Genomic DNA, 23,653 nt, shown 5'->3' on the forward strand with positions numbered 1-23,653 from the left:
TGTTATATACCTTGACTTTAGCAAGGCTTTTGATACAGTCTCCCACAATATTCTTGCCAGCAAGTTAACGGATTGTGGATTGGATAAATGGACGGTAAGATGGATAGAAAGATGGCTAGAAGGCTGGGCCCAGCGGGTAGTGATCAATGGCTCAATGTCAGGATGGCAGTCGGTTTTCTAGCGGAGTGCCCCAAAGTTCGGTTCTAGGACCGGTTTTGTTCAATATCTTTATTAATGATCTGGATGAGGGGATGGATTACACCCTCAGCAAGTTTGCGGATGACACTAAGCTGGGGGGAGAGATAGATACGCTTAAGGGCAGAGATAGGATACAGAATGACAGACAAATTGGAGGATTGGGCCACAAGAAATCTGATGAGGTTCAACAAGGACAAGTGTAGAGTCCTGCACTTGGGACAGAAGAATCCCAAGCATAGTTACAAGCTGGGGACCAACCGGTTAAGTAGTAGTTCTACAGAAAAGGACCTGGGGGTTACAGTGGATGAGAAGCTAGATATGAGTCAACAGTGTGCCCCTGTAGCCAAGAAGGCTAATGGCATATTAGGTTGCATTAAGAGGAGCATTGCCAGCAGATCCAGAGATGTCATCATTCCCCTTTATTCGACTTTGGTGAGGCCACATCTGGAGTATTGTGTCCAGTTCTGGGCCCCCCACTACAAAAAGGATGTGGAGCATATGACTTATGAGGAGAGGCTGAGGGACTTGGGTCTGTTTAGTCTGCAGAAGCGAAGAGTGAGGGGGGATTTGATAGCAGCCTTCAACTTCCTGAAGGGAGGTTCCAAAGAGGATGGAGAGAGGCTGTTCTCAGTAGTGACAGATGGCAGAACAAGGAGCAATGGTCTCAAGTTGTGGTGGGAGAGGTCCGGGTTGGATATTAGGAAAAACTATTTCACTAGGAGGGTGGTGAAGCACTGGAATGGGTTACCTAGGGAAGTAGTGGAGTCTCCATCCCTAGAGGTGTTTAAGTCTCGGCTTGACAAAAACCTGGCCGGGTTGATTTAGTTGGAATTGGTCCTGCCTAGAGCAGGGGGCTGGACTTGATGACCTTCTGAGGTCTCTTCCGGTTCTATGATTCTATGAAAGTTTTTGCGCAAAAGGGCCAGTGTAGACAGCTCAGATTTGTTTTGCGCAAAAAAGCCCCGATCGCGGAAATGGCGATCGGGGCTTTTTTGCGCAAAAGCGCGTCTAGATTGGCACGGACGCTTTTCCACAAAAAGTGCTTTTGCGGAAAAGTGTCCGTGCCATTCTAGATGCTCTTTTCTGCAAATGCTTTTAACGGAAAACTTTTCCGTTAAAAGCATTTGCGGAAAATCAAGCCAGTCTAGACGTAGCCTAGTTGTTTAAAAACCCACACAAATCTTAAATATGCTACTAAAGGTTAATTTAAATTTAAAGGAAATGTAGCATCTGGGCACCATATAGCCTGCTCCCGCAAGCCATCCTGATATGTACCAAAAGAGCTCGCATGTTAGAAGTACCACTAACAGCATGATTCCCTCTTCCTTCAGAGAAGGATTGAGTTGGGTAGGATTTAGCCCCAGACATAAGTGGTTTTCCAGTTGAATATTTTAGTACATTGACAGGAACTCCAATTCCTTCAATGAAGAAACCACGTGTGTAAAAACCATACAAAACAGTTAACCAGTTAAATAATTTCTTTAACTCTATGGTCACCAACCCGTTGATTGCGTTCGACTGGTCAATTGTGGGGGCACAACCACTCGATCAAGAGGTGTTCCCAGCTCCCCTCGTTCTTCCCACCCCCAAGACGGAGCCCGCGCCCACTTCCTGCAGCATGGGGGGGAGAGGGGGAGTCCCATGGCTGTGCACCAGATCCGGTGTCTCAGGAAACACGTGCTGCTCCTCCCCTCCACACAACAGCCAGCATGCTTCCTGAGGCACCGGCTCTGGCGTGCAGCTGCAGGACTTCCTTCCCCATGCTGCCTGCCTGCTCCCCCAAACCAGCTGTCACAGGAAAGCAGGCAACATGGGGAAGGAAGTCCTGCAGCTGCACGCCAGAGCCGGTGCCTCAGGAAGCATGCTGGCTGTTGTGGGGAGGGGAGGAGCAGCCAGTGAGCAGCCCCTGCCCACTGGCCCCGGGCTGCACGCAGAGTTCTGCATTCCCCCTTTGAAATGTACAAGAGCCCCTCCTGGGCTCTTGTACATTTCAAAGGAGGAATGCAGAAGTGCCTATCGACCAGTCAATGAAAATTCCATCAACTACTTGACTAGTCAATTAACCACAATTTAACATCCTTACCCCCAACCAGATCTCCATTAGCACCTTGCTCCTGCCAAGACCCCCATCCAGCACCCTCCCCCTTACTCGTGGCTAGACACCCACCAGCACCCTGCTCCTACCCCCTGGCCATACAGCATCCAGCACCCTGCTCCTGCCCTCTCCCCTCCTGGTCACCTACCCCCACCTTGCTCCTGTACCCTATTTTCCACCCAGATTCTGCACCCCCATCCCTACCCCCACTCACTGGCAGTCCTGTCCCGCACACTGGATCCCTCATTTCTGGTCCCACCTCAGAGTGTAGAGGAGCCCACAAATTCCACTGACCCTGGAACTCAGAAAAGTTAATCTGGCCTGAAGCCTTGACCCTCAGTCCTACCTACCTTTCCACCACCCCCAGAGGGATGGAGTGCCAGGTGAGTTGGGGCCACATCAGTGAGGCTTGGGAGGTTTGAGGGTTGTTTTTTTTTTTTTTGCATTTCACTTGTGTGTTCCCCAATTGATTTTTCTGTGGGTCAGTGACACCTGACCCAAAACAGGTTCCCCCGGCCCTCCCATAAATAAAGACAATGCTTACACTTTTTATGTTGGAAATAATATTTTATTTAAAAATGAGGCCTGGCCAACAAGCCCCCAATTGGGACCAAGCCCCCATCTGGCCACAGCATCATAACACTTCTGCACCTCCCACAGAACCCAACCCTGAGCCCATCATATACCTGAATCCCCTGTCCTGAGCCCCTCACATCCCCAAACTCCTGCACCCCCACATCCCCAGTCTTCTGCCACAACACTCCTTCACCATCCACACACTGAAAATCTGTGTCCCTAGCCCATCGTATTCCCAACCTCCCTGCCCTGAGCCCCTCATGCACCCCAACCCAAACTCCTGCACCCTCACATCCACAAGCCTATGGCTTGCTCGGCACCCCAACCCTTCACCTGACCCCACCACTCTCCAGCCTGGAGCCCCCTCCCTGAGCCAGCATCCCCTTTTCACCTCCTCCTGGACTCAAATTCCCTCCCAGAGCTTGTACTTCTCACCCCTTCCCACATCCAAATCCCTAATTCGCACCCCAGAGCCCGCACCTCCTGTTTCAACCCGGTGAGTGTGAGTAAGGGCTGGGGACAGGAAGTGATGGAGAGGAGAGGAATGGAGAGAGCGGGGATTCAAGGAAGTGATGGAGCCTTGGGGAAGGGATGGGGTAGATCTTGGCTTGTCCTTACATTTAAAAAGTATTCTTGGGTTGGAGACCACTGGTTTAACTGGTTAACTACCAGGGCAGCTCTGGGACGACCCTGCTGCACTGAGGACAGCAGAAGCTGCTGCAGCCCAGCCCCACTCTGCTGTGACAACCTTGCGGGCTGGGGGCTGCTTTGGCCTCACAGACTCTGGAGTCCTTTCCTTCTACTGGTGGGGCCCTCTGGTTAACCAGTTACCTGGTAAGAATGTCACTAAGGCTTATGCTTACTGGGTAACTGGTTAACCATTTAACTACTTACATCCCCAGAAGAAATATGTAAAAATGCTTCTTGTCACATTCCACAATTATTTTGGTACGGAGATAATAAACTTACATTTTCACCAGCTTTATTGAATTCAAGCTGAGTCCGAGTTCTCTCATTGTTTTCAAGCTCTTTCACTATTTCAGCAACTGTTAATAACAACAAGCATTATAAATGGTAGAACCATAAGATGGCAGTTAAGATAAAGAATAAAACAGCATTGGAAATAAATGTCCTGAGGTTAAATGATATTCAGGGCTAAATGCATTCATCTTTCACCTCCAGATACTCAGTCTGAAATCCAGATTTGAGTCACAAGTGAAAACAAAATATAACAGGCTTATCCCAGTAGTCTAGTAGTCATTTGGTAACAGCACAAAACCATAATTTGCAACAGTTCAGTAATATTAGTGGTCTGTACACAGGACTCAGGAACAGAACATAAGGTCAAAGTCTGAGTCCTAGCACAACTGCCCTGAGGAAAGTTACACGGTGCTTGCTTTCAGATGGCTCCTCACCAATCCCAGGTCATTCTTTCTTTCTTTCTTTCTTTTTTTTTTTCTCTCTCTCTCTCTCTCTTTCGTGTGTGTGTGTGTGTGTGTGTGTGTGTGTGTGTGAGTGAGAGAGTGAGACAGAAGGGGGGAGGCAGAAAGACATAGATAGATCAGATTTTCATTAGAAGCTGTACCAGCATATATCATAATGATCTAATATTTGTACAAAGTCTCCATTTTATAGTACATATTTAAATGAAAGATTCAACTGTGAATGTGAAATACGTTGTTTATATTCTTTTTAGGACTATATTCCAGATGGAAAAGAAAACTGCCTGTGGTGCAGATCCAAAACCCATAGACCAAAGAAAGACCATATTATTATGGTCAGAATTAAATCAGATACATCTCAAGATAACAATTAGACATATTTCGGCTTATTAACATTTAAGACATAACTAGAGCTATGCAATACTTTATGTAATTTATTTTGTCATTTAAATTACGAATATATCGCTACACCTAAATACAGCCAGTCCCCGGGTTACGTACAAGATAGGGACTGTAGGTTTGTTCTTAAGTTGAATCTGTATGTAAGTCGGAACTGGCGTCAGCCGCTGCTGAAACTGATCAGTTTCAACAGCAGCTGAATCTGGACGCCAGTTCTGACTTACATACGGATTCAACTTAAGAAACCCAGGCGTCCCCAAGTCAGCTGCTGCTGAAACTGATCAGCGGCTGATTCCAGGAAGCCCGGGGCAGAGCAACTCTGCCTTGGGCTTCCTGTAGTCAGCCCCTGGTCAGTTTCAGCAGCGGCTGACTTGGGGACACCTGGGGCAGAGCAGCTGGGGTGCTGCTGGGTTGCTCCCGTAGCGCTGCTCCTCGGCGCTACTGGAGCAACCCAGCAGCACCCCAGCTGCTCTGCCCCAGGTGTCCTGAGTCAGCCACTGCTGAAACTGACCGGCAGCGGCTGAATCAGGACGCCTGGGGCAGAGCAGCTGGGGTGCTGCCGGGTTGGTACAGTAGCGCGAGGAGCAGCGCTGTGGGACCAACCCGGCAGCGCCCCAGCTGCTCTACCCCAGGCGTAGGCAAGAAAAGCCTGGTCTGCTGGGGGGAGAGGGGGCACTAGCTGCACCACCCCCCCCCCAGCAGACCAGGGAGACGCGGGTGGCGGGACCGCCCGCATCCTCCACGGCTTTGCTCCGTCTCCCTGATCTGCTGACCAGGGAGACGGGGAGCAAAGCCGCGGAGCACGCCCGCAGCGGGACAGCCCAGGCGCGCCCGGGCTGTCCCGCTGCGGGTGTGCTCCGCGGCTTTGCTCCGCGTCTCCCTGGTCTGCTGGGGGGTACTCCCCCCCCCCCAGCAGACCAGGGAGACGTTGAGCAGCTTTTCTCGCCCCGGAGGACATGGGCGGCGGGACTGCAGCGCATCTGGGCGTCCCGCAGCTCCAGTCCTCCGGGGGGAGAAAAGCCCCGTTCGTAACTGCGGATCCGACAGATCCGCGTAACTCGGGGACTGCCTGTATATCTGTAGAGCCATCGGAAAACTATGTACATGTTGTCACATTATTGAATTTTAAGGATCATTGCTGCACCCATGGGAGTAGGGTGTTTGCCCCAAAAGTCGGTACAAAGGGGGCCATGTGAGGTTTCATGTGAAAGCTTATGTTCTACTGATTCTGTATATGCCATACACGTACTTGTATAATATCTGTATGTGGAATTATAAATATGTACTCTGGGTTGATGGTGGAAAATTCTCTGAGTCAGAGCAATGTGCCAGAAATGTTTGTTCAATGTCTATGCTAATTAGTGAGGCTCCATGGACAATAGATCTCTAAATGCCAAAGACACACCTGAAGGAATGTATCTGGCTACCTGCAAACTAGCCAGGGCATAATGGCTGCAAGCATGTGAAACAAGGATAGATCCCTGAACCATGTGGCCTACTATGGCCAGGAAGATGCCAGGAGAGGCATGTAAATGCCACGTGGCAATCTCCATCTCGTCTTGAGTTCAGCTCCTAATCCCAGATGCAGCCTTGCAGGGAACAACAAACTGGGAAGAACCGTGGACCCATCCTGACCTAGGATGTACATCAGAGACTTTTAAGATAGCAGTTTATAACATCTCTGCTACGAGCCTGTATTGAGAACTGCATGTAATATATTTTAACAATATAATATAATAACAATGTAACAATGTAATATATTTTAACATGCTTTTCTTCCTTATAGTAATAAACCTTTAGATTTTACATTCTAAAGGATTTGCTCAGTGTGATCTTGTGGGTAAGAGCCAGAGCGTAAATTGATCTGGGAACTGTGGCTGGTTTCTTGGGACTGGAAGAACCCGTTAAGGGTAGGTGAGATTGGGTTCTGTAACCCCTCACCTGTGTGTTATGCCCGGGGCTGATTGGGGCACAGGAAGAGCTGGAGTGTCAGAGGGGTTTTGCTTGTGAGGCTTCTTGCTGGCCAGACTGGCAACTGAAGCGCTCAGTGTGACTGATTTGTGGCCTTTTGGGGAAGGTCCCCAGTCTGGGGCTGTAAAGAGCCGTGAATTTGAGCAATTCACCCTGAGTGGACGCCCTCAGCCATGCCCAGACCTGGTCTGATCCATCACACATGTATAAAAATGAATACATTCATGAGACAACTAAGTGTTCACAAGAAAGTCTTTAAAATGCTACCAGACTATTTTTTTTAAATTTAACAGAAGAAGTGGGCTATGCCCACGAAAGCTCATGATACCATCTACATATTTTGTTAGTCTTTCAAGTGCTACCAGACTATTAGTTGTTTTTTAAGTTTTTCCTGTTACAGACTAACTCAGCTACCCCTCTGAAGCTAAATGTTCACAGTTTGGTCAGAGAATAAAAAACCTTAAATTATATAGGAATAAAAACTGGACAGAACTGGGTTTAAGCCATAATCCAGGAATTTGACATATGCTTTTTCTGTAATTCAGCTATCCTTATTTCACAATGGCCCTAGCAGCATTGCTATAGTTGAGGATGAATTAATATTTCCATTATAAATCCTAGGATTTAATATTCCAGCTTTATAAGAAGCACATTGAATCAAAACTTGGTAACAGAAGCAGTACATCATTTATGGACTGCTACCTAAAGTACACAGTATTCATTTCACTCCACTGGGGAAAGTACACAGAAAAAAATGTTGTGCTACTTCACTATAATTTGTGAAAATCACCCTTAGAAAAGTGTAACACCCAGAACCCTAGAACTGTAACACAGAAACTATTAGTACTGCAGCACTTGCCTCAAGGGGAATTGGTTGCATTTTTTAAAAGAACACTAGGGGGCTCCTTCCCCCACCCCCTCCGCCCACTACACTCACCAACCCACCTCCCCTCTGGGGGTTGGTATCTGGACAGGGGGGAGGGGGAAAGAGTGGGCTGGGGTAGGTATCTGACCAGGGGGACGGTGCAAGAGCAGGGGAAGGGGACAGGAGTGGGCTGAGGTGTGGGGTGTCAGCTTTGGGGGACATGAGTGAGGGGGCTGGAGGTGCAGGGTCTTGGCAGGGCAGTGAGTGAGGAGAAGTTGGGGTGGGGACCACTTATGTGCTTTCACGCGGCTCCTAGCACCGTAGCTCAGGCATTGCCTGCCACTGCTTTTTAAAATCTAACTAATTTGTTTTGCATTAATAGCTTGAGTTAACTACAATTGAGAACATTAATTTTCATGCCATTATATACGTTGAGAGTTTGCCTTCACCTGCAGTGCTGGCTGTGTTCACTTTTGGTCACCCTACCTCCAAAAAGACATGGAGAGATTTGCAACCCAGGCAGTGAAAATGATTAGAGACCTAGAAAGGTTGTGTGTGAAGAGAGACTAAACAGATTGGAGCTGCATTGTGCTGCCAGCAGACAACAACTTGGGGCATGCCAATGCTACATTTACCAATGAATAAAGCAGAAACATATTGGGGGCTCGGATGGCGGAGGGGATGTGGCTCAGCCCAGGGGACAGGGGTTGGGCTCGGATGACAGAGGGGATGAAGGGCAGCCAGGAGAGGTATGGGGGACCCAACCCCAGCAGCTCTTCCTCAGTGGCACAGCCCTCCCGGGTATGAAACGGGAGCCAGAGCTGGAGTAGCCCATGCCCAGAGGGGACAGCACCAAGGATGGCCACAGTAAGTGGCTAAGGACAGAGGTGAAGGTGGGCCATGGTGGCAGTACATGGGCGCTGATGACGTCATTCTGTTGTCCCACAGGAAATGTTTTTATATATATATCTGAGAGAGAGAGAGACAGAGAGAGAGAGAGAAGAATGGCCATAGTGGGTCAGACCAAAGCTCAGTATTATGTCTTCTGACAGAAGCCAATGTCAGGTACCTCAGAGGGAATCAACAGTGTCCCAGCATCTGACAAACAGAGGCTAGGGACATCATCCCTGCCAAACCTGGATAATAGCCATTGATGGACCTATCCATGAATTTATCTAGCTCTTTTCTGAACCCTGTTACAGTCTTGGCCTTCACAGCATCCTTTGGCAAAAACTTTCACAGGATGACTCTGTGTTGCATGAAGAAATACTTCCTTTTGTTTGTTTTAAACATGTTACCTATTCATTTCATTTGCTGACCTCTAGTTCTTGTGTTATAGAAAGGAGTAAATAACTCTTCTTTATTCACTTTTTCCATACCAGTCATGATTTTATAGACTTCTATCATATCCCCCCTTAGGCACCTCTTTTCCAAGATGAAAAATCCCAGTTTTACTCATCTCTCTTCATATAGCAGCCATTCCATACCCCTAAACATTTTTGTTGCCCTTTTCTAAACTTTTTCTAATTCCAAGATATCTTTTTTGAGATGAAGGGATCACATCTGCATTCAGTATTCAAAAAATGGGAATACCATGGATTTACTGTCTTATATCACTTTCTTAACAAACCCTACACCAGTAAAAACCTCACTTCCTTCTATGCCTATGCTCCTGCTTGTCCTCTCTTAGGCTAGGTCTAGACTGTGACATTTTTGTGAAAAAAGCAACACAAAATCTGCTCTGCATTTTGCGTAGCTTTTTCGCCGTTTGGCCCTATCTAGACGGAGCCAAATTTCGGCAAAGCCCTTATGCCTCATGAAATGAGGTATACAGGGCTCCCCAAAAGAGCATGTTTGCTCTTCCATGAAAAAAAGCGGAAGAGCAAACGCATTCCTTAGACACGGCCGGGTCCATTGTCTAGATGTAGCCTCAATTCTCTGTCTAAACCTCACACAATTGCATTCGTTCTCTACTTACCACCATTTTCTGTCAATTCACTACAAAACATTTTGTATCTTTTAAAAAAGTTGGTAAAAATATTATAGCAGATACAATTGTCCTCTGAAGAGTTATGCTGAACCTGGAAACTAATAATCAATGATTATTGGCAGTTTTAATCCTAATCTAAAGGCCAATCCTTCATACCTTAAAGATGGAGCTGATTCTGAACTGCCATAATTAAAGGACGCTTGCTCTAATCAAACTCCATTTTAAAATTAACTGCAAGTATACAGATGTTAAATATTGAGTATTACAATATATTGTTCCCGAAGATTTAGGATGAAGTTTATAAAAAGGCACCCAAGTCCCATCTTTAAAATGGATTTAGCCATTTATATGCTTATATTTAACTGAAAGTCAGTGGAACTTAGACTCCTAAATCATTTAGGCTCTTAAGTATTTTACTCTTAGTCAATACTTAGAAGATTTTCTGGGTGTTGCTCGGGTCCTTAATTAATTTTTGGTTTTTGGAAAATAAAATGAAAATGTCCATGTTCCATTTCAATCGCTGTTCTGAGGAGGGGCTGGGGATGAAAGGTTCAAGATGCAGGCTGTCCTTGGGCGAGAGGACTACCCCAGTCATGTCTTATCGCAACAGTTTGAGACCAGGTGAAAAGCACCTGTCCATGGCCGCTATAGCTCCAGAGGGTACAGCTGAGGGAGGAGTACACATCCCCCAGATGAGGCAGGTCCAGGTTTATCTGCCCCCTGTGTTCCCCAGGCAGAGTGAGGAATACAGAAAAATATGTGCTTTCCCCTCATTCCCTGATGAAGCGAAGCAACCAGCAATGTTCCCATACAAATGGGGTAGGGAGGGGAAAAGAAAAAGCTTTGTTTGGTTTTATTTGAAACAATTCCATCCCAGACACATCCCATTTTCCTGGCACAACCAAATTCTTATCTGACTTTAAACTATGATAAGAGGAAACTGTATACTGAATTTAGTAGTCCTGGCTTTTACCGTTTAGGAGGAGTTCTTGAAAAAACAGACAAGCCCTGTCAAATATATAGTAGCTTGCATAAAGTAAGGAACAAAAGGAAAAACCAGCAGAAGCACTGGATGTGTCAAACTGAGTTTTTTACTCTGTATATTTTGACATGTGATGTTGACAATACGTGTTTTAATGGTTAAGAGCCTTAACTTTTTGAATTTCAAGATCTCCTGTGATTAAATATTTTGACCCCTTATAGTTTCCTGCAATTCTAAACATCTAAATAAATAGAAAAAAAGATTACAATCCATACTTTTGTGCAATCCAGAAAGTTTAAAATTGATAAAAATCTTTAAAAATACTTAGAAATATAAAGATATTACTCATCAAAATTATAGAAACATTTAATTGACAAGTTTACCCTTTTGCTATTTGACATTATTTTGAAACAAGAGTACATTTTTTACACTACACACTGAATAAAACAGTAATTATATTCTCAAACACAGTGCAGTCTAGTGGTCACAGAAGAGTCAGGTTTTCAGGATTTTGTTTTCCAGTCCACAGCCGCTTTACTGCAGCCCCATCATCTCTCTCGGGACATAGACTTGGCAGTGAGGCTGCACCCAACCCTGACACTGTACAAGGCCCAGACCTGCCTCAAACTTCCCTGGATGCTTTCTCTCCCCTCCAGGCACACCAGGGCTACATCTAGACTGGCATGATTTTCCGCAAATGCTTTTAACGGAAAAGTTTTCTGTTAAAAGCATTTGCGGAAAAGAGTGTCTAGATTGGCACGGACACTTTTCCGCAAAAGCACTTTTTGCGGAAAAGCGTCAGTGCCAATTTAGACGCACTTTTGCGCAAAAAAGCCCCGATCACCATTTTTCCGATCGGGGCTTTTTTGCGCAAAACAAATCTGAGCTGTCTACACTGGCCCTTTTGCGCAAAAGGGACTTTTGCCCGAACGGGAGCAGCATAGTATTTCCTCAAGAAACACTGATTTCAGGCAGTAGGAAGTCAGTGTTCTTGCGGAAATTCAAGCGGCCAGTATAGACAGCTGGCAAGTTTTTCCGCAAAAGCAATTGCTTTTGCGGAAAAACTTGCCAGTCTAGACACAGCCCAGGTGTAAGCAGTGAGTGAGTGACTTAACCTATTTGTGTCTAAGGCAGTGGTTCTCAAACTATTTGGCCGCAGACCACCATCCTTAACACAGACTTTTCTGTGGACCACCAGCTAACCACCCATGACGACAAAATAGGTGCAGGGTGGGAGTGAGGGTGCATGGTCTGGGTGGGAGACAGGGTTCAAGAGCGCGGTAGGAGTGCAGGGTTTGGGCATGAGGGGTTTGGAGAGTGCTTACCTGGCTCCATCTACCCCATCGCTCCCAAGCACCGTCCCCTGCAGCTCCCATTGGCTGTGAGCAGCGGCAAAAACCTTCAGTCAAGTGGTTTCCTATGCTGCCATTCCCCTAGCTGGGGGCAGGGGGAGTGGCAGTGGCAACGCATGGAGCTGCTTCCTTCCCCTGCAAGCTCGACCCAGCTCGCGAGGCTCTAAGCCAGTGCTGGTGCCCCAACCGCACACGGGGGTGGGCCTGGAGTACCAGTACAGGCTCCCCATTGCAAGGGGTCAGAGGGCAAGCCTCAAGACTGCAGCCCACCTGCAAGATGGTCAGGACCACTGTGGACTACACTTTATGAGCCACTAGCCTAAGGACTTGTCTACAGTACAAAACTAAGTTGACTTAATTTAGGTCAACTTACAGCTACTGCAGTAATTCCATCAGCTGTTGGTATCCATGCTATTCTCCCTCCTGCTGGTGGAGCATATGCTCACAAGGAGCTTTTGTACCAACCGAATTGTGGCATTGTGAGGCACTGATAGCCACACATGGCTTGCAGTGGAGGCCCTCCACTCATTCCAGAGTGACAGTCCCAACTATGAGTCTTCCATGGTCTTTATTTCACAGCAGAGAGCTGGCTGCTATCGTCTGAGACTCAAAAATGAAAAATAAAAATGAAAAAAGTGTCAACTTTTTAAAATTCTGCAAAATTCTGCCTATTTGTTAATCTGTCAATGTTGAGGAACCACCATAGCAGTGAGGAGCACAAGCGCTGGCTGCTTGAAGATGGAAGATCACCTGCATCATCCCCCATCATCTCTCTCCGGGACATGGACTCGGCAGTGAGGCTGCACCCAACCCTGACACTGTACAAGGCCCAGACCTGCCTCAAAATTCCCAGGATGCTTTCTCTCCCCTCCAGGTGAAAGCAGGCAGGCTCAGTTCAGCAGGATTCAAGTACGGGGTGAAAGGGTGCTGTGTGGGGCAATCTTGCTGTGGGCAGCTCAGTGGGGTAGTCCAAGTCGGGAGAGTGGTACCTGGATGCACAAGAACAAGATCAGGGCCAATGGGACTCTGCAAGGTCTTTGTTTTAAAGTGTGTCGCAAACTTGACAATGAGAGCCCTAGGAAAAACCAAGATCCCCTCCCTCTCCTAAGAGTTGGAGGCATACCCCTGGCCAAGCTGGGGTCCAGCTATGATGGATTTTGATGGAGAGAAGAGTCAGGGGGGATTTGATAGCAGCCTTTAACTTCCTGAAGGGAGGCTCCAAAGAGGATGGAGAGAGGTTGTTCTCAGTAGTGACAGATGGCAGAACAAGGAGCAATGGCCTCAAGTCACAGTGGGGGAGGTCTAGGTTGGATATTAGGAAAAACTATTTCACTAGGAGGGTGGTGAAGTACTGGAAGGGATTACCTAGGGAGGTGGTGGAATCTCCATCCCTAGAAGTTTTTAAAGTCTCATCTTGACAAATCCCTGGCTGGGTTATTTAGTTGGGATTGGTCCTGCTTTGGGCAGGGGGTTGGACTTGAAGACCTCCTGAGGTGCATTCCAGCTCTGTGATTCTATTAGGACCTCGGGGATGTCATCTGAGGTTCTTAGACACCACTGCATTCCCTCTTTTTTCTGCTAGCCTGGGCCCCCTTTTATCTGTTCTCGTTGAACCAAGCTCTCCAGCCTACTCTAGGAAAACCCACAGGGAAGGCCACACTCAGCTGCAGATACAGACACTGAGATCAGGTCTAGGATTCACTTGAGGGATTTATTACATCAGCACCCAGATGTTCACACACACTCTTTGGTGTACAAACCCAAAATTAAATAAAGTTTGCCTCCTTCTTCGATATGAAAGAAAGTAATACATAGCCTCTTCTCCCTCCCACCCCCCTACACAGTTAGTAATTACAAAATTTATTAACTATGAATAACTATGAAAAAGTGGATTTTATGTGGTCAAAGAGGTAGAAAACAGAACAAAGAAATTACTAAGAAAATAATACAAAGCATGTAATCTAAGATAGATTTACTAAGAACTGGTTATGAATAACTATTTCTCACCCTCGTTATTACTTTAGGTAAAATCCTTCATGGATCAGGGGGTCTCTTGGCCTCGGTCCTGCAATTCCCCCCCCCCCACACACACACACACACACTCTTCAATTATCAGAAAAAACAGGACTATGTAGCACTTTAAAGACTAACAAGATGGTTTATTAGGTGATGAGCTTTCATGGGCCAGACCCACTTCCTCAGTCCTGTTTTTTGTTTCAGCTACACCGGACTAACACGGCTACATTTCTATCACCCTTCAATTATAGTCCTTTTGTTTCTAGGTGTATTCAAGTATCCCTTTGTCATGGGGAGGCAGAGAAAAAGTCAGCTGAAGACACTCATTTTCCTTCCCTCCTGTATATAGAATTTTCATACAATAGCAAACCTTTATTTCAGGAGCGGGGAACCTCAGGCCCGGAGGCTGCATGTGGCCCCCCAGCTTGCCTGGGCCCGGCCCCTGAGGCTCAGTCCCCCTCCCCTAGCATTGGGGAGCCTGCACTGGCTCTCCAGCCCTTCTGCTGCCCCCATCATAGTGCTGGAGCACCCAAAATCTACTAGGTTGGGCCCCTCATGCTCTGGTGTGCAAGGGGAATGTGGAGAGTGTCTTTCTTCTCCTCAGTCGGGCACGTCAGTGAGGGGTTTTTGTGCGCGGCCCTCAACTAATTTTTCTATAATTTTAGTGGCGCTCAACCCATAAAAGGTTCCCTATCCCTGCTTTATTTGATTCCCCTCACCCTACTCCCTGTGAAATAGCTCATCAGACCAAAGAGTTGGTTACTATCAGGTGACCAGGTCACCTGAATCTACAGTGTTCATGAGTCAGTAGCAGTGTGGAGTGTCCCCAGGAAGGCCAAGCCAATTAACAAGCCACCATACCAGCTAATGGGCCGTTAAGCCCTGTCTGGCTTTTCCATTGCAGCACTGAAGCGTTGGTAGTAGGGGTGTGCCAAACCAGCAAATTTTGTAGCTTAGATCAACTTAAATCCGTACTGTAGACCTGCCCTTAGTTTTGGGGGGCACTTTCTTTAGCACTCACTATCATTCACAATTTTTTTTCTTTTTTGTGAAATAGCCTCTCTCATTACTTTAGATCTGTGCTTCTCTAGCAAAGAGCTGATAATTTTGTTCAGTATACTGAGAATCAGGTCAGCTATTATTATTTTAAGATACATCTTCCTTCTGGCAATTTAAACTCTGCTCCCAGCATATGCAGTAATGGAAAACAAATAAGTTGAAGGGTGCTTATAGTCTGAAAAAATAGCATTGTGGGATCCCAAGATTTTAGCTTGCTCAATTATTTATTTTTTTCCCTTAAACTATCTGCCAGCACTGCAGACTTATCCTGGAATTTAAAGTCAAGCTGTGTTCTTTCTGGCTCACACACCTTCACCAGTAAAACATTCTCTTACTGAAACTTAAAGATTCTCTTTCATGATGCCTAAGCCAGACTAAAATCCACTTCACTCTCCAATAGTTTTATTGGCTATGCTGTGCTAGCAGAAGTAAAAAGAAGGAGGAATTCTTTTTTGTCAGAAAAACAAACAGATGTGACTTGAAATATACACTGGGAACAGACCTGTTAATTAAGAATGCAGCACACATCTCAGAATAAGTTTTCTGTTCGTAACATTTTCCTGTAGGTTTAACATTCTTAGTTACAAAAGAGTTCTTTGAATTTTATTTGTAGGAAAGGATGGATGGGAAACATTTTTGAAAGAAGGGAGGCAATTCTCTATATATTTATAGATTCCCCCAATTCGCCCATAATTGCTAACTATTGCATTTTACAAGACACATCTAAACCATCCAGATTCTCCGCTACAGGATACAAGCAGAGTAACTCCACTGAAGTCAATTGCTACCCAGGTATTGAAATGAAAATCAGATCCTTCTTTTTCTATAATCATCAGTGCATTTTTTATGTTTAGTCTGAATTAAAAGTATGCATAAAAATAAAAAGTTTTGCTATGTGTTGTGTGTAACCCTGAACTGATTATCAGCAAGACAAGTTAATGTACATGGACATAGCTCACCAAGACTTCAGAGGGAGCTGTAACCCACTACTGCCATTGCTGAATTTGGCCTTTAAATTAAAACTAGCTTAAATTACACTGATAGTCACTAGATAGATCAATTTTAAAAGACACCAATAAAAAAAGTAGCTTCTCCTCGATTTAAGTCACTGTTTTTCTTGACTGGTGCTGTCATCAGAATATAACGTAATCTGGGGTTGTGCTCAAATTTAACAAACATATTGCTGCAACCAGTGTTACATCAGTTTCTATTCCGGCACACATTATATCTGTGCATGAGATCTTACATTGGAGTTTAACATTTTTCCAGGTATTTAGGTGGCATGCAATACAGGTATACACTGATTAAAAGGCAGATGTTTTTAATATATAAAATTATAAATTTGCCATCAGTCATTTCTGAACTATAGATTTGGGACAATCCTAAAGGACTAGCATAAAACAAACTTTAATTCAATTTAAGGACAATATTCTCAGTCTTTACCTTCCCTATCAGAACCAGCCAGCATGCCTTCTCATTAAGCAATATGGGGAAAAACTTGGTGCTCCCTACCTCCCCTCATTCTCATTCCCAACTCTACAGGCTGAAAACCGGTGCTTTAGAAGAACATCATTCTTTTTGAGGGGAAAAGTATGTCCATAATGTTTTTTATTTCCTCTCTTTCAAAATATGGGGCAAGCAACTGTGTTTTCATTCTCCTGGGAAGGATGGATGAACTAGTAGTTAAAGCACAGAACAAACATGGGATGTGGGCTCCATTTTTTACTCTGCCACAAACTGAAAAGTAAATTTATTAAAAAATGCATTTTTCAGGATATTGAATTTCTTCATGAATATGATGCAAATCTGATTAATAGTTTCAGGCAAAAACATTTTCAGGCCTGAGATACCAGTCACAAAGCAGTTGGTGGCGGGGGTACCACTGCCTCCCTTATAACTTTAGATTTTGAGCTCTTTGGGGCAGGAACAGTCTTTTTGTTCTGTGTTTGTAGAGCACCCAGCACATTGAATCCAAGGCACCATGACAATACAAATAATAAAATTCAATTAAGTAGATTAAATTGTACATGTTTTTATTAAAGAGAAATTATGTGCATGACATCTGATTTATGGTTAAGTTACCTTACTTTTTCTTTTCCAAACCAAAAGTGCCTAGCAAACAGTTGGTCTTGGGAAAAAAACATGAGAATTAACTTTTTATAAATTACAGAAAGATTATTTCCAATTACTTTTTTACAATTACTTTTGGGGCTTGAGCTACATACACTAAATTCTTTCTACACTGTTGTACCAATTATTTTGTATATGTAACAGATACATACAGTTGCTTCCCTCTAACTCACATGCATCACTCAGAAACAACAAAGGTCACGTTGCCTATAAAGCCAGAAGAAATCCAAGAGAGCCAACATGCCCTTGTAGAGATTGAAAGGCTTGGCTGCATTTCATTCATAGCCCATAGATGGCATTATCTAAAAAGAATTCATCACACAGCAGACAGACAGTAGTTTATTGCTTAAAGAATGTTTACCCTATCCAAGTAACTTCATTAGAAGTTAGAATGAATTCCATTTCCCAACAAAGCAAAGCAAACTGTTTAGAGAGATCTATGGTTACAGTTAATTACACTGCAGCAAAGCTACATATCTATAATGATGGGGGAAAATATCCATAGCAATGCACTTTCTTACTCATTAATTTCACATGCTTTACATCATCTCTTCTTTAAGTCTAAACTTGAAACCAAACCCAATGATACAGAGTGCCTCACTGAACAGGACAAGGAGAAATTCAACATAGAAATAATTATTAATCCTTTCCCCTGGCATTAAGATCCTCTGATATTTCCTAGCTTGCTAGTGATGACCCAGGGAATTTGATCCGGAGACATCCCAACATCATTCTTCACATGCAGCATCAGTAGCATTTTGGAATTTATTGAGCAAACCAGAACGTTTCAGAGGATTTTATCTCAGTGGAAAAGAAGAAAGTTATTGGGGCTGTTTCTAAAGTTAAGTTACAAATTGTTTGTTCTGGATACCCTCTTATTACATGTCTTAACTAAATTTGCCATTTTAGCTTCACAGGTCATATTTAATATGATTAATGCCAAATTCTTCTAAACCCCATATTCTCCCATAAGGCCCCATGCTGTCTTTCTCCTGTTCTGAGAGTTAATTCAGTTTCTTACAATACAGAGAGAGATCATTTCATAAAATGAATCAGGAACTTAAGGAGAAAACATCATAACTTTGCCATCCTACCTGATTTAGGATTTAAAGAATCACACTGAGCATTATGCATATGCACAAATTCTTGATGCCTTTTAATGAGCTGCTGCCTGGTTCCTTGGATAGACAGCCCATATTCCTTTAGCTTCTTCTTCAGATCACGATCAGAAAGTAAGTTGTAAACGATTTTAGGCAGGAATTTCCTTTTGTGACCAGAACTGTAGGAGAAAAACAAAAATAATACAAAAACAAGAAATTCTGTCTTGTATAGCAGGAAATCAAGCAGTAAGTTATAATTCTATAGTGCTTTTCATTTAGAAAAGCCTCAAAGCACTTTACGTCATGCTTATAAACAGGGTGGATTGATTTAAATCAAGAAAATTTAAATCACAATTTAAATCACCCCCCAAAAATCATTGATTTAAATCAATGTTTCCCACTGACATGTCTGAAAATAGGGAATAGACTTATGAGATCATTATTATGATCTGTGGCGATGATATTCCAAAATAAGAGAAATGTATTTGTAATGAAAAATAAGAAAATGACACTCAGTGGCAACTAGCAACTAGATTTCTCTTACTGCAGCTTTCTGTACTGTACACTTGAGTGACAAATTCTAAACCTAGTTAACTAATTAAATAAGCCATAAGAATTAGCTAAGCTAAACTTTTTATTCTAGCAATAGCAAACATAACAAACAACTTGGGAATTAACTTGTTAAAATACCCAGATACAAAAAAGCAAAGAGAGAGTATTGACGAATGATGCATTTCAAAGTTGATCCACGTTGTTCTTCCCTTTATTTTTCCAGTCCACTCCACTCCATCCTTTCCTATATATTATTTTCTGTCTTTAGACAATATCTTACCTAACTCTGCTGTGCTTGGCCCAGGTCCACCACCACATACGCACTGAACAAAAACCAATCCTATCCAGTCTTTGCACATTAGTCTGCTGACTAACAGAAATTGAAAACCCAAAACTTTCAAAAAGCAAGAGTTGGTTGTTAGGGTGCACGGTCTAGAGTCATTAATTCATTTTTATGAGACCGTAAATGTAGGTGTAGCACGTTTGTGATAAGATTTAATTTTAAGTGTGATTTTTAATGAGAAATTTAGTGCTTTATTGATGATTTTTTTTAAATTTGAAAATCTGATTTAAACTGAAAAGATTTTTTTAAATAATTGATCATCATCCGTCTTGCTTATATGAACTATAGGACCTGCCACTGAAATGCATCTACCTCTAGGATGTAATGTTCCTATAATGCAGGAACACCTTATCCATCAAGCACTTGATGGAGAGGGGTTTTAAAGTTATGGAATGCAAGAATCCAAGTTTAAATTTGCTCAGGAAATTGGAGTAAACACCTCCATTTCTTGAAAAAAGCACTATAGGGTCTTTAATAGCTGTTATGAGTGAAGACTTCAAACTCATATTATGCACTACACCTGACGCCCAGGTTCAGCATGGACACAGAGGGAAGTACACCATTACCTGAATTATCAACAACTGTACTGGAAGCTCGTAGGCTTTGCATCCAAAATAGTGGCGCTGTCTCAGCTGCATAGTTTGAGATTTTAAAAGATCATAACCCTAGATTTATGTTGGAAAAATTTCCAGTTTTCCAAAAGAAACACTGTGAAGACTAAACCATCAAATTTCAGATTACACTTGATAAATTATATTAAGAAAATTAATAATGCTCTCAATGAATTACCTTCTACAAAGAACCCCACTTCCTGATGTTGCTTAGTGTAAAATAAGAATATGAACGCATCCATTCTGCTATAGCACAGAGGAAATTACTTTATTAAAAGAAATAATGGAAAATAGAAGGTTCGGTGTAACATTTAGCTTTTTGAATGAGCACACAACATTCTGACTACACAATCTTGGACACAGAGAATGTCATAAAAGTGCCAATGTCTGCTCAGGTCACCTTACTAGCAAAAACTGCACCTGAGATGATTAGATTTAGCTAGCAATCCATACTAATTCCTAGTTTATCTTCAATTCAAATAATCTTGAGCTAGTAATACAAGGAGAGAAGACCTAACAGTTACAGATGCTTTTCTTTTCTGAAGCAGACTACAGCAACCCCCTTGCAGAAATTTAACAATGGCCCTCTACATTATATATAATGTAACAGCCGTCTGCCCCTAGAATAAAAGATACTTACTTTTCATTTGAAAAGTGCATTTTCCAAGCAATATTAGGTCATAATACTAAAATAAATTGAAAATTACTACAAACAGGTTTTCATGACAATTCTAATTCATTTACTCTAATCATGTAACCGCTGTAGCTCACCTGGCGAAAAGATTTATTGCCTCCCAATTACTTTCAAGAAAAGATTGTTTAAGATTCTATTGGAAAACAAACTTTTCATTAAATTAAACCTTTTCAAAGCTCTGAAAAGTTTAATGCCTACTGTAATGTAGATATTGTATGGTCTAGTGGACTCAAAATAAGGATGGGGCAAAAGATAATCCCAGCTATTCCAATGAAATATTGGATAGCTACTGATGTTTTGTTTCAGCCCCCTCCCCCCAAAAAAAATTCTAAACAGTGAGGTGGCAAAATTTGCAGATGATACCAGATTGCTCAAGATAGTTAAGACCAAAGCAGACTGTGAAAAGCTTCAAAAAGATTTCACCAAACTAAGTGACTGGGCAACAAAAAGGCAAATGAAATTTAATGTTGATAAATCTAAAGTAATGCACATTGGAAAAAATAATCCCATCTATACATACAATATGATGGGAAGAAGTATTAGCTACAACTACTCAAGATAGAGATCTTGGAGTCATTGGGGATAGTTCTCTAAAAACATCCACTAAGTGCAGTGACAGCCAAAAATCAAATAGAATGTTAAGAATAATTTTAAAAAGGGATAGAGAATAAGACAGAGAATATCTTGTTGCCTCTGTAGAGAGCCACGGTACGCCCACATCTTGAATACTGCGAACAGATGTGGTCACCTCATCTCAAAAAATATATATTGGCACTGGAAAATGTTCATAGAAGAGCAACAAAAATTATTAGGAGTCTAGAATGGGTCCCATATGAAAAGAGATGAAAAAGACTTGGACTTTTTATCTTAGAAAAGAAGAGACTAAGGGGGGATATGACAAGGTCTAATAAAATCATGACTGATGTGAAGAAAGTGAATAACGAAAAGTTATTTACTTATTCCCACAACATAAGAACTAGGGGTCAACAAATGAAATTAATAGGCAGCAGGTTTAAAACAAACAAAAGCAAGTTTTTCTTCACTCAGCACACAGTCAACCTGTGCAACTCCTTGCCAGAGGATTTTGTGAAGACTAGAACTGTAACCATGTTAAAAAAAAGAGCTAGATTGATTCATGGAAGTTAGCTCCATCAATAGCTATTAGCCAGGATGGGTAGGAATGGTGTCCCTACCCTCTGTTTGTCTAGGAATGGATGACAGGAGAGGGATCATATGATGATTACCTGTTGTGTTCCCTCCCTCTGGGTCATCTGGCATTAGCCACTGTCAGTGGATACTGGGCTAGATGGACCTTTGGTCTGACCCAGTATGGCCATTATTATATTCTTAAGACACTGCCAGCATTATTGCAAGAAGATAAAAATCAAGGTCACACTTAATTCCACAGTAACTAATCTCTCATCACAAATTATCTTCTTGGATACTTTTTTAAACTCTGAGAAGTGTAAATGAAAATAAAGCAAATGATACTAAGTGTAAATTCTTTATATTCTAAAGGAAAAGTGTGTTTCAATCATGCCCTTGCCATGAGCACTTAACATCAGCAACCAATAAAGAATTAACTAAAGGTCAAAAATCTGTCAAAATAATAAGATATTAGCACCTGTTTGGCATTGCACAGTATATTCCTGTGGAAATAAGATTAATTACAACTGTTTGTCATTGTCTCCCTATTGCTAACAGAAGCACTAACACACATGTTTAGCTGTTCTCTTGAAAACCACAAAGGTTCTGCATTTAAAATCTTGGCTCTAGGAAACAAATTAAAATTTATCCCATTTTCTCATTTGTCAAAGAAAGCACAAAAAACAGTGAGAACAATCTCACTGAGCAGAAAAACAGAGCACAAAAAGTCTTTCGATTCCAAAATGCTGATACCTTTATTCACTTTTAAACACTTACGTTTTTAGATTTTGTTATACCGGTTGTACTTCCCTAAACCAGGACTCTTTGGGCTGGAAATATCCATGGCCTGGCAGGACCACAGATGTTCCTGCACTGGGGGGGGAGGAGAAGGGGTGCTCGGGTGGTAATGGGAGCTTCTCGGTGTGGAAAGGGTTGACAAACTTGGATAATGAGAAAAACTGAGGAACTTTGAACTTTTTTCCCCCTAATTTAGGTGAAGAAAGAGCAACTGAAGGGAAGCGCCATCTGCTACTGAGAATGATAGAGAAGGAACTGAGGTGCCACACCGGGTGCGTGCCTAACGAATGCCAATGGCACGAGAAGATGCCAGTGCACACGTGAGGCATGGTGTGGCAGGGGACTGCTAGAAGAAATCTCGGTCATTAGTGCAAGGACGCACCAGCACCCAGAGTGGAGTGCCCATGCCAACATCACCCGAAGAATCACCAGCAGATTACAAAAAGAGTTAACTGATGAAAAAAATGACCATTTTTTAATGCAACAAACTCTCCTTTCCATATGATTGAGAACCCGCACTTCATTAACATGGTTCAGTCAATAAGACCAGGATCACTTGCGACCTGAAAAAGCAGGAAAGCTTGTTTTTTTTCCTTCCAGACAATGAACAGGAAAATGAAGTTAGCTGCAAAAGCTAGTATTTTTAGATCCTCATGTTGACCTGGCTGACCTCGTATATTTAATTTTGGTTTTTTTTTTTAAATAGTTCATTAACTATTTTAGTTCAAAACAATTTTAACAAAAACAAACCTGATTTTAAAAAACTTCGATGTTTAACTAGACTCAAAAAATCATATTCTTGTTTTGTTAAAATATTACATGTTTGCTGTTGAACACAAAATCCAAAATACATAACGTTCTTGTTTTAGTTAAATATTTTAAATGTCTGTCTGATGATGTTCTCCTACTAATACGGCATGGCAAGAAAATCCTCCAAATATTAGTGTTGAATTGGAGATAGTTCACCAATTACTTCATAAATATCAGCTTTAATTGCCTTTAGTAAATAAAATAACCAATCATTAATTTTCTGATATAGCTGTAAAACTAATCTAAAAAGTTTTCAAAATAAATCACTGTTAAAATGTATATAGTATGTACCTTCTAAAAATGAAACCTACATCTATCTCTGAGTTCTGAAGAATATGTATTAAGATTATACCAACCAACAAGAATGTACTTTTACGTAGAAAACTATGATTAAACCAAGTCTTCCTGATTAATTATTTAAATCAGTTTTAAAATCAAAATTTAAATTAATTTGATTTAAACCAAATCCACTCTGGCTTAGAGGACTCTGGAAATACAATTAGAATGCCAAAGGTGCACACAGC

General features: G+C 42.6%; 1 protein-coding gene across 5 annotated transcripts in view; it reads right to left on the reverse strand.

Moving 5' to 3' along the window:
- The window catches only part of RAD18 (RAD18 E3 ubiquitin protein ligase), a 262,323-nt gene that overhangs the window by 77,117 nt on the left and 161,553 nt on the right, over positions 1 to 23,653 (reverse strand). For all 5 annotated transcript variants that reach the window (XM_075938716.1, XM_025189544.2, XM_075938715.1 and 2 more), the window contains 2 exons: positions 18,170 to 18,354; positions 3,839 to 3,915 (listed from right to left, as the gene is read on the reverse strand). In XM_075938716.1, coding sequence (XP_075794831.1) covers positions 3,839 to 3,915; positions 18,170 to 18,354 — 262 coding nt within the window. The remainder of the gene's footprint in view (positions 1 to 3,838; positions 3,916 to 18,169; positions 18,355 to 23,653) is intronic.

Source organism: Pelodiscus sinensis, chromosome 11 (assembly GCF_049634645.1).
Source record: "Pelodiscus sinensis isolate JC-2024 chromosome 11, ASM4963464v1, whole genome shotgun sequence".
In the NCBI taxonomy this organism is placed as follows: domain Eukaryota; kingdom Metazoa; phylum Chordata; order Testudines; family Trionychidae; genus Pelodiscus; species Pelodiscus sinensis.